This window comes from Coregonus clupeaformis, chromosome 36 (assembly GCF_020615455.1).
Source record: "Coregonus clupeaformis isolate EN_2021a chromosome 36, ASM2061545v1, whole genome shotgun sequence".
NCBI classification, from domain to species: domain Eukaryota; kingdom Metazoa; phylum Chordata; class Actinopteri; order Salmoniformes; family Salmonidae; genus Coregonus; species Coregonus clupeaformis.
The window spans coordinates 31,279,724-31,301,255 of NC_059227.1; the positions used below are offsets into that span (position 1 = coordinate 31,279,724).

General features: G+C 42.8%; 1 protein-coding gene across 1 annotated transcript in view; it reads left to right on the plus strand.

The window, feature by feature from the left end:
* The window catches only part of LOC121552524 (pleckstrin homology domain-containing family G member 3), a 117,050-nt gene that overhangs the window by 30,782 nt on the left and 64,736 nt on the right, over positions 1–21,532 (plus strand). Inside the window, exon 2 of the mRNA XM_045211362.1 lies at positions 1,959–2,026. Within this exon, the coding sequence (XP_045067297.1) occupies positions 1,978–2,026 (49 nt within the window). The 5' untranslated portion in view covers positions 1,959–1,977. The remainder of the gene's footprint in view (positions 1–1,958; positions 2,027–21,532) is intronic.

Here is a 21,532-nt window from a genome sequence, read left to right on the forward strand (position 1 = left end):
ATTTTTTGTAACTACTCATATTGTCTGAAATTGTTAGTCCACAATTGTTATAAACATAAAACCATTTCCCTGTCTGTTTAATGTTTCAACATTGTTCAGACTCTTCAGGAGCTATATACTTTTTGTCAGTGCTTGACTTGGGTGAGAGCTCACCGGAGCTGAGTACCGGCACCTCAAATGTTCTACTGCTTGAGCTCCTGTTCCTCTTATAGAATATTAGCTCAACGGTATAGTGGAGCTCCTGCACGTAAATATAAACGGCACCGGCACCCAAAATGAGTACTGCCACCTATTTCAGTCCAAGTCAAGCACTGCTTTCTGTAACAATTTACTTTGTGATCGTTTAGTGCTGCTCAGAGTTGTCTGAGGCGAGAGCAAGCAGAAAGTGCTTAAAGGTGTAATAAAATGGTGTGATAAATATATCTGCACACTATAATTGCCTTGGCTGCACCCCAAGCATAACAGATGAATAGGCTTCCTGCAGACCCACCTTCTACAAGGGCAATGGTGCTTTGCGCTCACTGAGGACCTGACTGCGTCAATCCACTGTGCCCTCAACCTTTAAATGACTGTGAAGGGAGGAGTGAGAGGAAATGTGTATTGAAGAACTGTGTCAGTGCCCCTAATTTATTGCTTTCTTGCCCTATGGAAAATCAAGTTGAGGACAAACACAACCAAATAAGTTAGTTCTGTGTGTGGAAAATGTGGAGTGCTTTGCCAAACTTTCCCAGTGTGAATAGAGCTGTGGACTGGGACAGCCACCTAGACAGACAAAGCCAGAAGTCATGGACAATACCTTACGAGAAGCTTCCAGTGTGTGATCCTTTACACCACACAATATGATGAGGGAGATGGGACTATTAGAAAAGAGAACTTGAGTTTGTGGTTGGTTGGAAAGCCAGGCATTACTGGCATGAAGTAACAGCTTAACAACCCTTGAAGATGTGAAATGGATTCACTTCTTGGATTCTCTTGAATGCCCCCTAAGGTAGTAAGTAGTCTGGTGGACATTCAAGATATAGGAAGAACCATAAAGACGTTGGTGGAATCTAATGCCATCCCAGACCACATGGAGAGGCACATTGGACCACAGTAATTATATACTGACTATTTAATATGTACTTATTAGGTTTTCAAACACATTTGTGTCCAAGGAAAGTTTGGTCTGCCGTGGCCCGGGGGATCCAAATATTTGGTTTATTTTAGGATTTGTTTTCAATGGGAGTCAATTGATAGATTATTTTGCTGAGTGGGAGTTCTTGCCAAGTTACAAATCATTAGAGCTATTTTATAAACTTTAAAAAGTTTCTGCAATAACAATAACGATTTTGCGGCAGTGTGAGGCAATTATGAACATGATTTTGAACACATTTTATTTTCTTTCTAATAGATGCTGAAGTTAAGTTGAATTTCTCCTGCTGTGTTCAGCAGGGTTAAGAGTTAGGGGAGCTGTTTAAACTGGCTCACTGAAACACCTGCATGATTTGCGATTTTGAGTGGTGATGATATATCCAAGTTCTGTCTACAGTTCTCCATAAATCAGTCTAGGTACGATTTTTCTTTGTCTGTTAAAAATGTCCAGCTGGAAAAACATGATATCTCAGTTTCTAGTGCTTTCTCAGGCCACAGCAGCTAAGATAACACCTACACCGTAAAAAAGCACATTTTGTTTCAAATGACAAGGCCATGGTGGCTGCTGACCTTCCCACACTTAATGACCTCAGTGAGCAGAGCTGTACTTCCTCTTTTGGGGGAAAGGAGGATTTGCAACTTCCTGTAGTGATGCGTTATGGGAATGATTTGCTGTCAGATTGTGGTCAGCGGCTGTGCACAGCAGTAGTATGTCACAAGATGAGTGATTTTAACTGGGTGGTCCTCTAGTTTGTTGACAGGGGGATCTGACAAGGGCTACTCTTTCATTCTCTGTCCTAATCCTGCATCTTCATGTTTTCTTGCAGTTCCCGAGGCCGCAGTGCCATGCCAGAGGGCTCTCACAACGCCACCTATGAAGTCCCAATGGGTGAAGGTAAGACATCTCCCTGTTCTCCTGCTTCTTAAAGATATAATAATCTCTCAGATATACCCAGACCATGCTGGGATGTTTGTGATTCCTTTCTGAGAGATCTCATTCCAAATGAGAATTTCTAAAACGAGTTGTGGACGGGGAAACACAATTGCTGTAGAGGCCCTAGTCAGCAGTTCATCTTTTCATACTGTGTCTACTTGTCTCGTCCCGCTAAAAAATATAGGCCATTTATTGAGGGGACCTTCATTTGAATCCCAAATCTCCCTGAGAGGTTAATGTATGAACACAATTCTACTACTATTCTACTCTTCTTCAATCTTGCACATTTGTTTGCAAATATCCAGCTGTCACTTAGCGAGTCCCAAATGTAAAACATCGTTGACTGGCTTTATTGCATTCACTCAGAAGCCATACAACATTGCTTTTAATTGGGGTCATGACTTTCGTGAAAGCCAAAGTTTACTGTCCGGTTCAAAGCAATAATGGAATATTGAAGAGCTTGGGATCTTCTGCTGAACTTGAGCATTCTAAGTGACTTGTTCTTTGTCTGCCTCCTGACTTTGCACAGCTGGAACATTTCAGTTCCTGAACTCCAAATAGGTGCCAGCCATTTACCAGGAAGCTAGGGAGAGACGTTTCTCTCCCACACTCTTCTTGAATGTTCTTTTTACATCATACAGCCGGCCTACAATTAAGTTAATCTGTTCTGTTCATGCAGGCCGTGTCCTTCAAAGAAAAGAGAAACCCGCACTCTGCATTTGCTCATATCACTTGTTTTAATTAAAAGTGATACAAGCAAGACCAGTGTGCAGGTTTCTATTTTCTTTGATGTTATTGCATTATTCCCACGCACCTGCAACAAGAATGACTTAGATATGCGAGTGCTTAATTTTTATTTTTATTTTACAAAATCACATAGGCTTAATCTGAAATGTCACCCTATTTCCTATATAGTGCACTACTTTTGACCAGGACCCATAGGGAATAGGGTACCATTTGGGATACACACCCATAGAGTTGTGGCAAGTTGAATAGGAAACACAAGTGTGCAAAACTTCAAGGAGAACGGTAGGGAATCTGAATCCTTATGAAGGCTGCAGTACAACAGTGGTGATTGTGTGGTGTCTGTGCACTGTGTAGTTCCATTCTTCTCTCTCTCTGGTGCTGTGTGGCAGTGGAGGGAACCGGCTCAATCATTAGTCACATAAGTCCTTTTCCAGGGTCTGAGTTTCTCACAATGGGGTTCTTTCTGTGCCCTGGTCCCTGCACTATAAAGGAATCTGGTTAGATTTAAACATTTTAAAAGCATAGAAAATGATACATATTTGTATTACAACGGTTACATCATTGGCTTTAGACAACACAGATTTTGTGTTTCCTGGATTGGATGAGGCCATGAACAAAATGGTGAACTTTTGTGGCTGCAGTTCTCATGTTTTTACAGATTTGGTTAAAAAAAAAAGTGGCTTGCCTGTTTGAACAAATGTGAAGGATTGGCATTTGGGTCTCGTGTTTTATCATCTGACTTCATTACGCCACTCCTCAAAGCTGTAAGTCTTAGTGGGGTTCATCTTAACTCAGTCGGACAAACCACCACACATCTGTATTATCCCCCCTCCCTCACAGATGATACATTCCCAGAGTTAATTTATCATAGTGCTGTGACACCGACCACACCAACGTGGTTGCAGAGGGGTAAACATCCCTTCAGATTTACAGCCTGGTGATATTGTTAGTAGGGTTGGGCTGTATCCTGATTTTCATATCGTCATACCGTCCTTCTCTCATACCGGGAAATACCGTATTAACAGTTTAGTACACAAGGAGGTGCCAACAAATGCAAAAAAAAAGGCCATTGGGCGTCTTTTACCAGAATGCTAACATAATTAGCACAAGTAATGGCGAATTTCAATGGAGGCTGCTAGCTAAATATGCTAACGCGCGCAAAACCAAAATAAACAAATTGCAAAGACAGGCAATCCAGCTCATAAAGTTATACATATATACAGGGCATTTGGAAAGTATTCAGACCTCTTCACTTTTTCCACATTTTGTTATGTTACAATACCCCATAATGACGAAGCGAAAACAGGTTTTTAGAAAATGTTGCAAATTTATTAAAAATGTAAAACATTTGAGCTGTTTCTACAACTTGATTGGAGTCCACCTGTGGTAAATTCAATTGATTGGAGACTATTTGGAAAGGCACACACCTGTTTTATATACAGTGAGGGAAAAAAGTATTTGATCCCCTGCTGATTTTGTATGTTTACCCACTGACAAAGACATTTACATGATCAGTCTATAATGTTTCCACCTCCATGTTTGACGGTGGGGATGGTGTTCTTGGGGTCATAGGCAGCATTCCTCCTCCTCCAAACACGGCGAGTTGAGTTGATGCCAAAGGGCTCCATTTTGGTCTCATCTGACCACAACACTTTCACCCAGTTCTCCTCTGAATCATTCAGATGTTCATTGGCAAACTTCAGACGGGCCTGTATATGTGCTTTCTTGAGCAGGGGGGCCTTGCGGGCTCTGCAGGATTTCAGTCCTTCACGGCGTAGTGTGTTACCAATTGTTTTCTTGGTGACTATGGTCCCAGCTGCCTTGAGATCATTGACAAGATCCTCCTGTGTAGTTCTGGGCTGATTCCTCACTGTTCTCATGATCATTGCAACTCCACGAGGTGCCCCCCAGGCCGAGGGAGATTGACAGTTCTTTTGTGTTTCTTCCATTTGCAAATAATCGCACCAACTGTTGTCACCTTCTCACCAAGCTGCTTGGCGATGGTCTTGTAGCCCATTCCAGCCTTGTGTAGGTCTACAATCTTGTCCCTGACATCCTTGGAGAGCTCTTTGGTCTTGGCCATGGTGGAGAGTTTGGAATCTGATTGATTGATTGCTTCTGTGGACAGGTGTCTTTTATACAGGTAACAAACGGAGATTAGGAGCACTCACTTTAAGAGTGTGCTCCTAATCTCAGCTCGTTACCTGTATAAAAGACACCTGGGAGCCAGAAATCTTTCTGATTGAGAGGGGGTCAAATACTTATTTCCCTCATTAAAATGCAAATCAATTTATAAAATTTTAGACATGCGTTTTTCTCGATTTTTGTTGTTATTCTGTCTCTCACTGTTCAAATAAACCTACCATTACAATTATAGACTGATCATTTCTTTGTCAGTGGGCAAACGTACAAAATCAGCAGGGGATCAAATACTTTTTTCCCTCACTGTAAGGTCCCACAGTTGACAGTGCATGTCAGAGCAAAAACCAAGCCATGAGGTCAAAGGAATTGTCCGTAGAGCTCTGAGACAGGATTGTGTCAAGGCGCAGATCTGGGGAAGAGTATCAAAAAATGTCTGCAGCATTGAAGGTCCCCAAGAACATAGTGGCCTCCATCATTCTTAAATGGAAGAAGTTTGGAACCACCAAGACTCTTCCTAGAGCTGGCCACCCAGCCAAACTGAGCAATCGGGGGAGAAGGGCCTTGGTCAGGGAGGTGACTCTGACAGAGCTCCAGAGTTCCTTTGTGGAGATGGGAGAACCTTCAAGAAGGACAACCATCTCTGCAGCACTCCACCAATCAGGCCTTATGGTAGAGTGGCCAGACGGAAGCCACTCCTCAGTAAAAGGCACGACAGCCTTATTGGAGTTTGTGAAAAAGGCACCTAAAGGACTCTCAGACCATGAGAAAAAAGATTATCTGGTCTGATGAAACTAAGATTGATCTCTTTGGCCAAAACAATTATTAAAATGTATTGAAAAACTTCAAAGAAATCGTTTCAACTGTATTGAAAAACCATCCTGTGGCTATTTTCAAATACCTCTGTATACGGGATGTACGGTATACCTCCCAAGCCTAATTGTTGGCCACCAGCTCGTGTCATTCTCCTCCTTCATTCAGCATGCAGTTTGTCAGGAATAGAGTCCGCATGAGGCCTAATGTTATTTCCCCCCCGATAGGTAGGAGTGCATGCAGTATGAACATCTCTGAAAGTTCTAAAATGATGGCCATCAATTAAGCTTTTCTTCTGTACTTCTGTTTTGTGTAGCTTAGAATAATTGTGAAAAGTGCAGCACTCTGAACTGATGCTTTCCTAATACAGCCTAGTGATCTTACCTGTTGTCTGCTTTACAGAGAGAGCCTAGTTCCCTGTTGTCTGCTTTACAGAGAGCCTAGTGACCTGTTGTCTGCTTTACAGAGAGCCTAGTGACCTGTTGTCTGCTTTACAGAGAGAGCCTAGTGACCTGTTGTCTGCTTTACAGAGAGAGCCCAGTGACCTGTTGTCTGCTTTACAGAGAGCCTAGTGACCTGTTGTCTGCTTTACAGAGAGCCTAGTGACCTGTTGTCTGCTTTACAGAGAGCCTAGAGACCTGTTGTCTGCTTTACAGAGAGCCTAGTGACCTGTTGTCTGCTTTACAGAGAGCCTAGTGACCTGTTGTCTGCTTTACAGAGAGAGCCTAGTGACCTGTTGTCTGCTTTACAGAGAGCCTAGAGACCTGTTGTCTGCTTTACAGAGAGAGCCTAGTGACCTGTTGTCTGCTTTACAGAGAGCCTAGTGACCTGTTGTCTGCTTTACAGAGAGCCTAGTGACCTGTTGTCTGCTTTACAGAGAGCCTAGTGACCTGTTGTCTGCTTTACAGAGAGAGCCTAGTGACCTGTTGTCTGCTTTACAGAGAGCCTAGTGACCTGTTGTCTGCTTTACAGAGAGAGCCTAGTGACCTGTTGTCTGCTTTACAGAGAGAGCCTAGTGACCTGTTGTCTGCTTTACAGAGAGAGCCTAGTGACCTGTTGTCTGCTTTACAGAGAGCCTAGTGACCTGTTGTCTGCTTTACAGAGAGCCTAGTGACCTGTTGTCTGCTTTACAGAGAGAGCCTAGTGACCTGTTGTCTGCTTTACAGAGAGCCTAGTGACCTGTTGTCTGCTTTACAGAGAGAGCCTAGTGATATTACCTGTTTTGAATGCAGCCAGGGGTAGGTATGACCTCCTGCCATGGGCATTTTAATGGTTCCTATCTAAAGACAGACGGACAGGGAGTCTGGAGCACTGGAATGCTTCTAGTTCTGTCACCACATACACTTAACTGAACGGTGAAGAGAGGTGAGCTCATACTTTTGGATACAAAAAAAGTGAAATACAATAACTTCTTTGTGGGGAGATTGTACAGAACAGTGCTCCAACTACAGAATATTCTCATTGGCTCACCTCCAGGCCTGAAGAGCGTGTTCTGATGAGATGATTGTCTGGAAGTGAATTTATGACATCCATTTAAGGTATGTGTTATTATGCGTGTCGGTGGAACGTCTGCATGCATGATAGTTGGTGACTTAAGTCTGGTTTACAGCATTAATCTCTACTACTTCTCGTTGGTAATCGCAGAGAGAGCGAGTTAATGCAGAGGGCCAGTATGAATGTCATTTCTATTCTCCTACTATTTGTCCTGTAAAATCTGTTTTATTATAACTCGGTGATTGTCTTCAACTGCCTGCTCAGCACTCAGCATGTTTAATAACTAGGTAGAAGAAGTCTTTGGCTGCGTTATGTTGTACACTATAAAGACATTTGCCACTGGTAGTATCTCTGCAGCCTGTGACTCCCTCAGGAGTTTGTGCTGTGGTCAGACTGTTCCCTCCATCTTTATGTGTGACTTGCTGACTTACACTATATATACAAAAGTATGTGGACACCCCTTCAAATTAGTGGATTCGGCTATTTCAGCCACACCCGTTGCTGACAGGCGTATAAAATCAAGCACACAGCCATACAATCTCCATAGACAAACATTGGCAGTAGAATGGCATTACTGAAGAGCTCAGTGACTTTCAACGTGGCACCGTCATAGGATGCCACCTTTCTAACAAGTCAGTTTGTCACATTTCTGCCCTGCTTGAGCTGCCCCGGTCAACTGTAAGTGCTGTTATTGTGAAGTGGAAACGTCTAGTAGCAACAACGGCTCAGCCGCAAAGTGGTAGGCCACACAAGCTTTCAGAACAGGACCGCAGAGAGCTGAAACGCGTGGCGCGTAAAAAACGTCCGTCCTCGGTTGCAACACTCACTACAGAGTTCCAAACTGTCTATGGAAGCAACGTTAGCACAAGAACTGTTCGTCGGGAGCTTCGTGAAATGGGTTTCGATGGCCGAGCAGCCACACACAAGCCTAAGATCATTATGCGCAATGCCAAGCGTCGGCTGGAGTGGTGTAAGCTTGCCGCCATTGGACTCTGGAGCAGTGGTGACGTGTTCTCTGGAGTGATGAATCACGCTTCACCATCTGGCAGTCCGACGGACAAATCTGGGTTTAGCGGATGCCAGGAGAATGCTACCTGTCCCAATGCATAGTGCCAACTGTAAAGTTTGGTGGAGGAGGAATAATGGTCTGGGGCTGTTTTTCATGGTTCTGGCTAGGCCCCTTAGTAAAGGTAAATCTTAACGCTACAGCTTAAAATTACATTCTGGACGATTCTGTGCTTCCAACTTTGTCGCAACAGTTTGGGGAAGGCCATTTCTTGTTTCAGCATGACAATGCCACTGTATACAAAGCGAGGTCCATACAGAAATGGTTTGTCGAGCTCGGTGTGAAAGAACTTGACTGACCTGCACAGAGCCCTGACCTCAACCCCATCGAACACCTTTGGGATGAATTTGAACACCGACTACAAGCCAGGCCTAATCGCCTAACATCAGTGCCCGACCTCACTAATGCTCTTGTGGCTGAATGGAAGCAAGTCCCTGCAGCAATGTTCCAACATCTAGTGTAACGCCTTCCCAGAAGAGTGGAGGCTGTTATAGCAGCAAAGGGGGGAATAACTTCATATTAATGCCCATGATTTTGGAATGAGATGTTCGAGTAGGTGTCCGCATACTTTTGGTCATGTAGTGTGTGTGTGTGTGTGTGTGTGTGTGTGTGTGTGTGTGTGTGTATACACACACACACTGAGTATACAAAACATTAAGAACACCTGCTCTTTCTATGACAGACTGACCAGGTGAATCCAGGTGAAAGCTTTTGATCCCTTATTGATGTCACTTCTTAAATCCACTTCAATCAGTGTAGATGAAGGGGAGGAGAGGTTAAATAATGATTTTTAAGGCTTGAGACATGGTTTGTGTATGTGTGCCATTGAGGGTGAATGGGCAAGAATAAATATTTAACTGCCATTGAACGGGGTGTGGTAGTAGGTGCCAGGCACACAGGTTTGTGTCAAGTACTGGGTTTTTCCACACAGCAGTTTCCCGTGTGTGTCAAGAATGGTCCACCACCCAAAGGACATCCAGCCAACTAGACACAACTGTGGGACGCATTGGCGTCAACATGGGCCAGCATCCCTGTGGAACGCTTTCGATACCTTGTAGAGTCCATGCCCTGACGAATTGAGGCTGTTCTGAGGGCAAAAGGTTGTGCAACTCAATATTAGGAAGGTGTTCTTAATGTTTTGTACACTCAGTGTATATATTCATATTCCTGACTCTGACATTGCTCGTTCTGATATTTCTTAATATATTTATTTTTACTTTTTGGATTATGTGCGTATTGTTTTTGTATTGCTAGGTATTATTCCTGCATTGTTGGAGCTAGAAACACAAGCATTTCACTGCACTTGCAATAACATCTACGAATCTGTGTACATGACCAATACATTTTGATTTGGTTTCAATGGACTTCTTTAGTAAATAAATGTCTAAATCCAGTGCCTTGCAGAAACACAGAATAACAGAAGTGAAGTTCAAAATAATAATTTGCTTCTTTAAAATTTGCTTCACTTCATTAAGGATGTTCATGAATTGTTGCCAGTAGGCCTATTCAATACCCTGAAAGTAAGCCTATATTGAAAAACATTCTACATTGTGACTGATTTATGGCTGTAAAAACACCCCAAACACAGCGGTCAGTGATCCTTATGGTTCTGTAGTTTATTGAATCAAATGGTTTATGGCACCCCATATTTCCTCTTAACCTCTTGTTAAGGTAGATTAATAGGTCACCAGTTTGATGAATACGTCCCCAGTTTAATGAATAGGTCCCGACTCCCCAGTTAGATGAATACTGTACGTCCCCAGTTGTATAAATAGGTCCCCAGTTTGAGTTCCCTCAGTTATGACTTATGTTGTTGAGAAATGTCTTTCGGCAGTGAAGGTGTGAAAAATGACATAAGATCAGTCCAATGTCTCCTCTTGATGTTGGGATTTGGTTAAATAAATGGCATAAAGAGTATTATTCACGTACAGTATATAGGGAATAGTATGTTTGAGAACATTATGTTGGCAGGTTTAAAAATGCCTGCTCCGGTAATGTTTTCTCAGCAGATTTGAAAGGTGATTTAAAGGATCAGCACCTTTTACCTAGAGTGTTTTAGTGACATTCTGCCAGACGTTGCATTTTCAGCTAAAATTGAGCTGATTAGCTAGCCGGATATATAGAATTTGGAGAGCTTAATCAATGCAGTGCTAAAGCAGAATAGGTGAAAATGCCACAGAAAAGACTGAGGTAAGTTTCCCCTCACTGAAACTGAATGTTGGCCTGAATTATGACAAAAGACCATTTTGAAACTAGACCAATCTTTCAACACTGTGTGTCACTCTTTTGAGCAACTTGGCAGTCTTGGTTACTCGGTTATCCTGTTTGTATGATAGTCCCAGTGTGTTGCCTCTGATAACACGGAGTAAAGACTGAATTCTGGTTCTCCATCCATCTCACAGCATCACCTGGCCCATGAGAAGCAGGGAGGAGGGCATTCCGCAGATACCTCCTCAGGCCCGAGAAGTAGCCCAGCACGGTGCCTCTCAGACTGCTTTCTTTCATTACACAAACCCAGCAAGTGTCTTCCAAGCAATCATCAGCTCAAAACACCAACGTTTCCAAAGAGTGGGCGGGTGGTCAGGATGGTATCGAGGAAGAATGTAAGAGATCAAGAAAAAAAAAAAAAAAAGTAGACGACTTCGAAAATTAGACGGCCTGACGATGTTCCTACGTCCTCATGGCGGAAAAATGAATTAATTTGTAATCAGACTGACATGAAATTCGAAACACATTTGACCACTATACTGTGAACCTTGGCTTGTTTTTACAGTCCCTGGCAGGAGAACACTCCACGTTTACATCCAGACGTGGAAAGAACGTAGGCCGAATTCGGTTTGGCTGTGGAGTAGGTCTGAGAGCCCACTAGCTCAAATCTTCATAGGTTCATATCTGTTGTAAATCTTATGGTCTCGATTGCGGTGGAACACATGCTTTCAGGGAGGATTACCACTGATATATTTTTTAATAAATCAGACGTATACATGAAACCAGGCTTCTTGTCCAAGCAGGCTCCCCAGCTCTGGGGAAACCAAAGGTCATGGCACCTCATATTTAAAGCCCTTTTGCAGATATTCTGTATATTCAGTTTCATTTAGGAATAAACAAAGTGTGAGCTGCTGCCCAGACTATTAGGATGGTAAGCATACATGACATGATACATGGTTGGAAAGCAGTTTTGAACCCCAAGTTCACAAACTGTTCAGCTCAGACATCGGATTTGAATGCCCAGAGAGACCTGTTAGTATGGTAGATTATAGTATATCATGTTCACGCTGTTTACGTTGCTAACAGTTGTACTTATGAAGCCGGCAAGGATTGCTGTGGTTTTTGACAGCAACTAGCAGCATACAGTGTTGTGAATTGTGTACTGTTGCCACACAAGGTGAAGGGAGTTTTTGCCCTCCTCGGTGTACGGGAACCCTTTGGAGACAATGATGTCTGTGGTAATGAGCTTACGTTGCTGAGCGAGAGAGAAAGAGAGAGACTTAAAGTAGGTAAATGGTTTTAAGTAGATTTGGTGGGCAGACCGCAGAGTATACAAGCCTCCTAGTATGTTGTGAGGGTAAACAGGAGCCATTAACAGATTCATTGGAAAGTTATGTAGGATGTACAGGGACATACATTTTGTTCTTGGCAAATGTTTTCCTCTTCTTCCACGCTCTAACATGGATTCATTGTTCTGACGTGATTTATATAAAATATATTGCATTAATAATCTCATGATATGGCATAAATTATTGAGTAGTGATTTGTCTCCGATAGGGTGAGTCAAGTGGATAATATTTGGCCATGAAAGAGGATATTTGTTCTGCAGTACACTCGTGATATCTCACTCAGATGTACTATTTAGGTCATTGTACATAAATAATGTCATATTGGGTCTGGTGTGTGTTATGGACAAATACCAAGTTACTCAGAAGCTCCACTGTACTTTTAGAAGAATGCACCAGGGGGAGTTTCCTGGCTGCACTTCACTGGTGTCCTGCTTATCTGATTACAGCAGGCTACTGTAAGTGGCTCTGCTAACAACCCTGTCTCTAAATGCCAAACCACACTACACTATATTGTTAAACTAAGAATTTGACTAAATAAATGAGTCAAATTTGAATGTTTTCCCCCCCCCCCCACCACCATTCCTTCTAGTTTGTGACCTTGCAGACACTTAGACATGTTACTTACTATCAGATATCCTCCACATCGGGCACGGTAGGGATAGGCTGGCTGCTGCTGGGCTGAGCTGTGTGCGACAGCAGTGATCAGTACCAGTGGAACCTCTAGCCTGCCTGCAGATCAGTGCAGACCGCAGGCTTTATGCTGTCAGTTCCCTCTTAACGAACACTAATTGGATAGAAGTTTTTCCACCAGCGAAGGGAGGCAGGTGTGTTTTTGGCTGGGGATACAGACAATCTGGTATGATAAATGGGAATGCTGTGAAGGGTCGACAATTTTTGATAAAAGAGGGATTTTGATTATGTTTAAAGACATCAATCAGGATTTGTGAAGGACTTTGAAGGAGTTTTCTTTGAGTTTTTCCCAGAGGAACGATATTAAGGTATGTAGACATTTTTAAGGACATTCAATATACCCCTTTAAATATTTGAGTGCACTAATGGGAAGCTTCTGTTATGTATATGGAAATTGTAATGTAAAAAAAACAAAACATGTATTTGTTTGCCACCTCGTGATGGCAAGCGTCATAGTGAGCAAATCACCAAGTTGTTTTGGGGTTTTATCAACTTTCCATTATTCATTAGTCATATTCAGCATGCTTTAATGAATTATGATTCTGCTACCTATTTGGTTTACAAGACTACAACTAATCCTGCAAGAACAACCCTAGAAAGTGGCAATATGCATGTGAAAATATTGCATGTTTAGTTCATTGATGCCCTTGTCTCACAAAACTATATTTGCAAAAACAAATCCCTGTCAGACAGTTAGTGTCCCTTACAGATGTATTTATTTATTACTTTTTTTTTTAGATTTGTTTTAACAGGGGATCCCATTGAGACCAGGGTCTCTTTCTCAAGGGAGCCCTGCATACACATGATTGACAAAATACAATATAATACAAATACAACAATTACAAATACATGAAAGAAAAACAATCACATTCATAAGCAAAGAGGTCCCCAATCAATATGTTGAACGGCCTGAGGCACCAGACATGGGGTGCAAAGAAATTAAAAGCAGTTTTACCTAACTCTGAGGAGACCGAAGGGATCTCCAGAGTTAGCCATCCCTGAGACCGGGTATGGTATCTCTTACGTCTAAAGGTTATCAGCGAATGTTAGGTACGGCGTGAGTTTTTGTAAGAGAGCTTTATATAAGAATAAAAAAAGAGAGCGATGAGTCGACCTACGTGAGTTCAGAGGGCCAGCCTATTGTCTGGTAAATAATGCAGATAGTGACACATTTTCCCAAAATCCAGCAGCATATTGTAGTTCTAAACTACCTGTGTAGAGGACAAGGTGTAGTTCTAAACTACCTGTGTAGAGGACAAGGTGCAGTTCTAAACTACCTGTGTAGAGGACAAGGTGCAGTTCTAAAGTACCTGTGTAGAGGACAAGGTGCAGTTCTAAACTACCTGTGTAGAGGACAAGGTGCAGTTCTAAACTACCTGTGTAGAGGACAAGGTGCAGTTCTAAACTACCTGTGTAGAGGACAAGGTGTAGTTCTAAACTACCTGTGTAGAGGACAAGGTGCAGTTCTAAACTACCTGTGTAGAGGACAAGGTGTAGTTCTAAACTACCTGTGTAGAGGACAAGGTGCAGTTCTAAAGTACCTGTGTAGAGGACAAGGTGCAGTTCTAAAGTACCTGTGTAGAGGACAAGGTGTAGTTCTAAACTACCTGTGTAGAGGACAAGGTGTAGTTCTAAAGTACCTGTGTAGAGGACAAGGTGCAGTTCTAAACTACCTGTGTAGAGGACAAGGTGTAGTTCTAAACTACCTGTGTAGAGGACAAGGTGTAGTTCTAAACTACCTGTGTAGAGGACAAGGTGCAGTTCTAAACTACCTGTGTAGAGGACAAGGTGCAGTTCTAAACTACCTGTGTAGAGGACAAGGTGCAGTTCTAAAGTACCTGTGTAGAGGACAAGGTGCAGTTCTAAACTACCTGTGTAGAGGACAAGGTGCAGTTCTAAAGTACCGGTGTAGAGGACAAGGTGCAGTTCTAAACTACCTGTGTAGAGGACAAGGTGCAGTTCTAAACTACCTGTGTAGAGGACAAGGTGCAGTTCTAAAGTACCGGTGTAGAGGACAAGGTGTAGTTCTAAACTACCTGTGTAGAGGACAAGGTGCAATTTATAACAAGATACTCAATGTCATGGAGTATCTGCTGTCTGGAGTCTCACTCACCAGCCTTTGTTTGTGGATTCCAGTAATAACTGTAGAGCGGTGGTTTTATGGTCAGTGACCAAGGTCTCTCTTTACTCTGTCGCTAATCTCGGGTCACATGTTCAGGGTCCGAGACCCTCTTAATTACAGTGTTATGTAACAGTGCCACACCTCCTTCAGTATTACCTTGCCCGATCCATCTACAGATCATCCATAGGGCGGCAGGTAGCTTAGTGGGTAAGAGCGTTGTGCCAGTAACCGAAAGGTCGCTGGTTCTAATCCCCGAGCCGACTAGGTGAAAAATCTGTCGATGTGCCCTTAAGCAAGGCACTTAACCCTAATTGCTCCTGTAAGTCGCTCTGGATAAGAGCGTCTGCTAAATGACTAAAATGTAAATGTAAATCCTATCGTTCTAATGCATGCTCAGTTATTAGTTCAAATGTAAAGGTGAATGTGAAAATGGAGTCACTGCCTAACTGCCAAAAAACTATTTAGTGGAAATCGACACAACATGGGACAGCATTTTGAGAATTGAATTAGAGACAGGAAAAAAGAAAGTCAATGGTTATCGCCAAGGTCAGCCTCTGTGGCACACTATGATGAAAGCAGCACTGGTTCTAGGCTGTAATGACTATAAGGTTTTGTAGTGTCTGTAAACACTGGCCCTGGGACATTGAAGCGCTTATCATTTGCAATGTTTGAACAAAACACTAATTTCCTAACAGTATCATCAGATGTTCAGAAATGTTCATGAAGTAGTTCAGAATAACTCATGTACGAGCCCAGTTCAATTTTTAGGGAGTCCGGGTTTGGCCGGTGTAGGCTGTCATTTGTAAATAAGAATTTGTTCTTAACTGACTTGCCTAGTTAAATAAAGGTAAAATAAAAAAATCATCTGTCTCTTCCTCAAGAAATGTGTCATCTGTCCTGCCATGGTTTGTGGGTACCCCAAAAAGATTGAGCTCCTACACATTCCTTCCCTCTTTGAAATGCTATACTTTGGCTTTGATGTCTGCATTCATTGACATTTTATAGTTCTGTCTGTCCCCCCCTCTTCTCTACTTACTGTGGCTCATATGCTACCACTCACGGTGAAGTGAACCAAGTGAGGGAATGCTGTAATCCTAGGAGTGTGCCAAGGTAACAGTTTATTTGAAAGCCGATGGCTTTTACAGTAGCTACTAGTGGGCCCAGGGGACACCAGGATCAAGAGCCGGTCTCTTGACCTTACCTAGCAGCAGGGATTAGGTTAATCTGGCCCCCTAGGTCTGAGCAGAAATAAGGTCAGTACACTGGGAATGGCTCCAAGAGATGAACATGTCCCTTTCTGAGGGACAGTCCTACAAGGGTCAGTTGTCCTCACCCTACCGTCACTGCCCCCACACTGTTCTGCAAGTGCCAAAAACTATTTCAACAAAGTTCATCCCATTACGTCCATCCTGAATGCAAGTAGCGCAACACCATTCCCTGAGGTCATACACTGAAGACACATATTTTGTAGCCTGATCCCAGATCTGTTTGTGCTCTTCACAACTCCATTGCTCATTGTCAAGACAAACATGTTTGGCATTTTCTGAGAATGGCGCCGGAAAAGATGGCTGGCGTTTTACAGTCCTCTAACCAATTGTACTATTATGTGTTTTTCCGCGTTATTTGTAATTTATTCTGTACATAATGTTTCTGCCATTGTCTCTTATAACCAAAAAGAGCTTCTGGATATCAGGACAGCGATTACTCACCTGGTATTGGACGAATATTTTTTCTTCAACAAGTCGGACGCGAAGGATATCCTACAGACACCCAACAAGGCCCAAATCCCCGTCATTCGCATGAGAAAGAGATGGAGATATCGTGGACGTAGGTCGGGGTGCTTTGTAAGGATCCGACGGCGAGCGAGTAAACTGCCTCTTCCATCAATCCTATTAGCCAGTGTTCAATCATTTGAGAATAAATTGGATGACCTAAGATTACGGTTATCCTACCAACGGGACATTAAAAACTGTAATATCTTATGTTTCACCGAGTCGTGGCTGAACAATGACATGGACAACATACAGCTAGCGTGCTATACGCTACATCGGCAGGATAGAACGGCTGACTCCGGTAAGACAAGGGGTGGCGGTCTGTGTATATTCGTAAACAACAGCTGGTGCACAAAATCAAATACTAAGGAAGTCTCGAGGTTTTGCTTGCCTGAGGTAGAGTATCTTATGATAAGCTGTAGACCACACTATTTACCAAGAGAGTTTTCATCTATATTTTTCATAGTTGTTTATTTACCACCACAAACCAATGCTGGCATTAAGATTGCACTGAATGAGCTGTATAAGGCCATAAGTCAACAGGAAAACGCTCATCCAGAGGCAGCGCTCCTAGTGGCCGGGGACTTTAATGCAGGGAAACTTAAATGCGTTCTACCTAATTTCTACCAGCATGTTAAATGTGCAACCAGAGGGAAAAAAAACTAAAGACCACCTTTACTCCACACACAGAGACGCATACAAAGCTCTCCCTCGCCCTCCATTTGGAAAATCTGACCATAACTCTATCCTCCTGATTCCTGCTTATAAGCAAAAACTAAAGCAGGTCAGATGACGCAGATGCTAAGCTACAGGACTGTTTTGCTAGCACAGACTGGAACATGTTCCGGGATTCTTCAGATAGCATTGAGGAGTACACCACATCAGTCACTGTCTTCATCAATAAGTGCATCGACGATGTCGTCCCCACAGTGACCGTACGTACATACCCCAACAAGAAGCCATGGATTACAGGCAACATCCACACTGAGCTAAAGGGTAGAGCTGCCGCTTTCAAGGAGCGGGACTCTAACCCGGACGCTTATAAGAAATCCCGCTATGCCCTCCGATGAACCATCAAACAGGCAAAGAGTCAATACAGGACTAAGATTGAATCGTACTACACCGGCTCTGACGCTTGTCGGATGTGGCAGGGCTTGAAAACTATTACAGACTACAAAGGGAAGCACAGCCGCGAGCTGCCCAGTGACACGAGCCTACCAGACGAGCTAAACCACTTCTATTCTCGCTTCGAGGCAAGCAACACTGAAGCATGCATGAGAGCACCAGCTGTTCCGGATTACTATGTGATCACGCTCTCCGTAGCAAATGTGAGTAAGACTTTTAAGCAGGTCAACATTCACAAGGCCGCAGGGCCAGACGGATTACCAGGACGTGTACTCCGAGCATGTGCTAACCAACTGGCTAGTGTCTTCACTGACATTTTCAACATGTCCCTGACTGAGTCTGTAATACCAACATGTTTCAAGCAGATCACCATAGTCCCCGTGCCCAAGGACACTAAGAGAACCTGCCTAAATGAATACCGACCCGTTGCACTGACGTCTGTAGCCATGAATTGCTTTAAAAGGCTGGTCATGGCTCACATCAACACCATTATCCCAGAAAACCTAGACCCACTCCAATTTGCATACCGCCCCAACAGATCCACAGATGATGCAATCTCTATTGCACTCCACACTGCCCTTTCCCACCTGGACAAGAGGAACACCTACGTGAGAATGCTATTAATTGACTACAGCTCAACATTCAACACCATAGTGCCCTCAAAGCTCATCACTAAGCTAGGGATCCTGGGACTAAACACCTCCCTCTGCAACTGGATCCTGGACTTCCTGACGGGCTGCCCCCAAGGGTAGGTAACAACACATCTGCCACACTGATCCTCAACACGGGGGCCCCTCAGGGGTGCGTGCTCAGTCCCCTCCTGTACTCCCTGTTCACCCATGACTGCATGGCCAGGCACGACTCCAACACCATCATTAAGTTTGCTGACGACACAACAGTGGTAGGCCGTGTGGTGCCAGGATAACAACCTCTCCCTCAACGTGACCAAGACAAAGGAGATGATTGTGGACTACAGGAAAAAAAAGAGGACTGAGCACGCCCCCATTCTCATCGACGAGGTTGTAGTGGAACAGGTTGAGAGCTTCAAGTTCCTTGGTGTCCACATCACCAACGAACTATCATGGTCCAAACACACCAAGACAGTCGTGAAGAGGGCACGACAAAGCCTATTCCCCCTCAGGAGACTGAAAAGATTTGGCATGGGTCCTCAGATCCTCAAAAAAGTATACAGCTGCACCATCGAGAGCATCCTGACTGGTTGCATCACCGCCTGGTTTGGCAACTGCTCGGCCTCCGACCGCATGGCACTACAGAGGGTAGTGCGTACGGCCCAGTACGTCACTGGGGCCAAGCTTCCTGCCATCCAGGACCTCTATACCAGGCGGTGTCAGAGGAAGGCCCTCAAAATTGTCAAAGACTCCAGCCACCCTAGTCATAGACTGTTCTCTCTGCTACCGCACGGCAAGCGGTTTTAGAGTGCCAAGTCTAGGTCCAAAAGACTTCTCAACAGCTTCTACCCCCAAGCCATAAGACTCCTGAACAGCTAATCATGGCTGCCCGGACTATTTGCACTGCCCCCCCAATCCCCACCCCATCTTTTTATGCTGCTGCTACTCTGTTAATTATTTATGCATAGTCACTTTAACTCTACCCATATGTACATATTACTTCAACTACCTCAACTAGCCGGTACCCCCGCACATTGACTCTGCACCGGTACCCTGTATATATAGCCTCCCTACTGTTATTTTATTTTACTTCTGCTATTTTTTTCTCATCACTTTTTTGTTGTTTTATTTTACTTTTTTATAAAAAAATTAATGGACTGTTGGTTAAGGGCTGTAAGTAAGCATTTCACTGTAATGTCTGCACCTGTTGTATTCGGCGCATGTGGCCAATAAAATTTGATTTTATTTGAAAATGAGTGATGAGGAGTTGGCATGAAAGCGTAAACAGATTGGCACTCAGGCTACGTATTTTGTGTGTGTTTTCATCAGTAGTTGTTTTGGGTCACACGGTGGTCTGACACATGTACATTAAGTTTAAAACCATACATTATCTAATAGGTTGTCTAATCCTGTATCCATCTGATGCAGGAAAAATGGAAACACGTTAAAACAACAACATTCTCTTTGGTACTCTATATTTGTGTGGAAAACTGGACTCCTTTGTTTACTATTCTGTAGTTACCATTTGGAAGGTCTGTTCCAAAGACTGTTAATTACTTTATCAGAACCATTATTTTTTGATGAGGTAATGGTTAGGTTTTTAACAATGTAGTAGACTCTAACTCACATTTTACGTAACCGTTGCATTAACCTCGTTCTACAGTATATCTTCATAATCTAGCCGGGCTGCGAGGACAAAATTGCATTGATGCTGCACTCTTGTTGTGTGAACGGTAGCATTGTAAGCACATTACCACAGATGGTCAGGAGATTTCCCTTAAAGGCCCAGTGCAGTCAAAAACGCGATTTTCCTGTGTTTTATATATACTTCCATACTATGAGGTTGGAATAATACTTTGAAAATTATGATGATGCCCTTTTAGTGTAAGAGCTGTTTGAAAAGACTACCTGAAATTTTAGCCTGTTTTGGTGGGATGGAGTTTTGGCCTTCCATTATGACATCACCAATAGACCAATAATAGACCAATAAGAAAGACTTCCAAACCTCTCTGCCAATAACAGCTAGTTTTCAGTTTGCCCCTCCCCAATTAGACCAATTAGAAATTGCTATTTGCTAAGAAGCTATTTTTGTTACTTTTTGACAATTTCTATTGAAAACAATCACATTAAGGTACTTAATTGTTACCCAGAAATTATTTGAAATTGAGATAAAAATGGCTGCATTGGACCTTTAACAATGAAAGGCCACTCCAGCACATTTGTGTTTTATCTGTTGTAGTTGTAGTGGGAGGGCGGATTGGTATTAAGAACGCAAAGGAGGATGACTCAGTTATAATCCCCAAATAGTCACTCACTCATTTAGTAAGCACGCAAATTACCCAGCTGGCCATTCTAGTGCATCTGGATTACAATACTCCCATGCGTACGTCATTGTCATAATTAAGGATTTAGAGGTGGAGATTTATAGGCCTTTTTACACACAAATAAAATAAGCCCACACACAGGGCAGCGCAGGCAGTGGTCATAACCACTCTCTGCATGAAAAGAAAGATTTCCCCGTTTTACTGGTAATGATCAAGGACATTTTGAACTTTTTGCATCAGTTGAGTACTGTACTGTGCCTTTTGTCGTAATTTGTTACTTGGGGAAAGAACCCTGTAAATTCCGAGATGCAAAATGGCAATGGCATTCCTAATTCCCAATGGTAATCCTCATTATGGGTAATTTACTCCCCATGTTTGGTTGCCTCAAAACAAACTATAAATGCAAATTGTGAGGATTTTAACGACCCACGTGATGGGTCTTTTATAAGAGGTGTTGAACTGAGGCACCGACTTTATCAATGAACTTGGTTTACATACATACATACATACATACATACATACATACATACATACATACATACATACATACATACATACATACATACATACATACATACATACATACATACATGCATACATGCATGCATACATACATACATACATACATACATACATACATACATACATACATACATACATACATGCATGCATACATACAGTGGGGGGAAAAAAAGTATTTAGTCAGCCACCAATTGTGCAAGTTCTCCCACTTAAAAAGATGAGAGGCCTGTAATTTTCATCATAGGTACACGTCAACTATGACAGACAAAATGAGATTTTTTTTCTCCAGAAAATCACATTGTAGGATTTTTTATTAATTTATTTGCAAATTATGGTGGAAAATAAGTATTTGGTCAATAACAAAAGTTTCTCAATACTTTGTTATATACCCTTTGTTGGCAATGACACAGGTCAAACGTTTTCTGTAAGTCTTGACAAGGTTTTCACACACTGTTGCTGGTATTTTG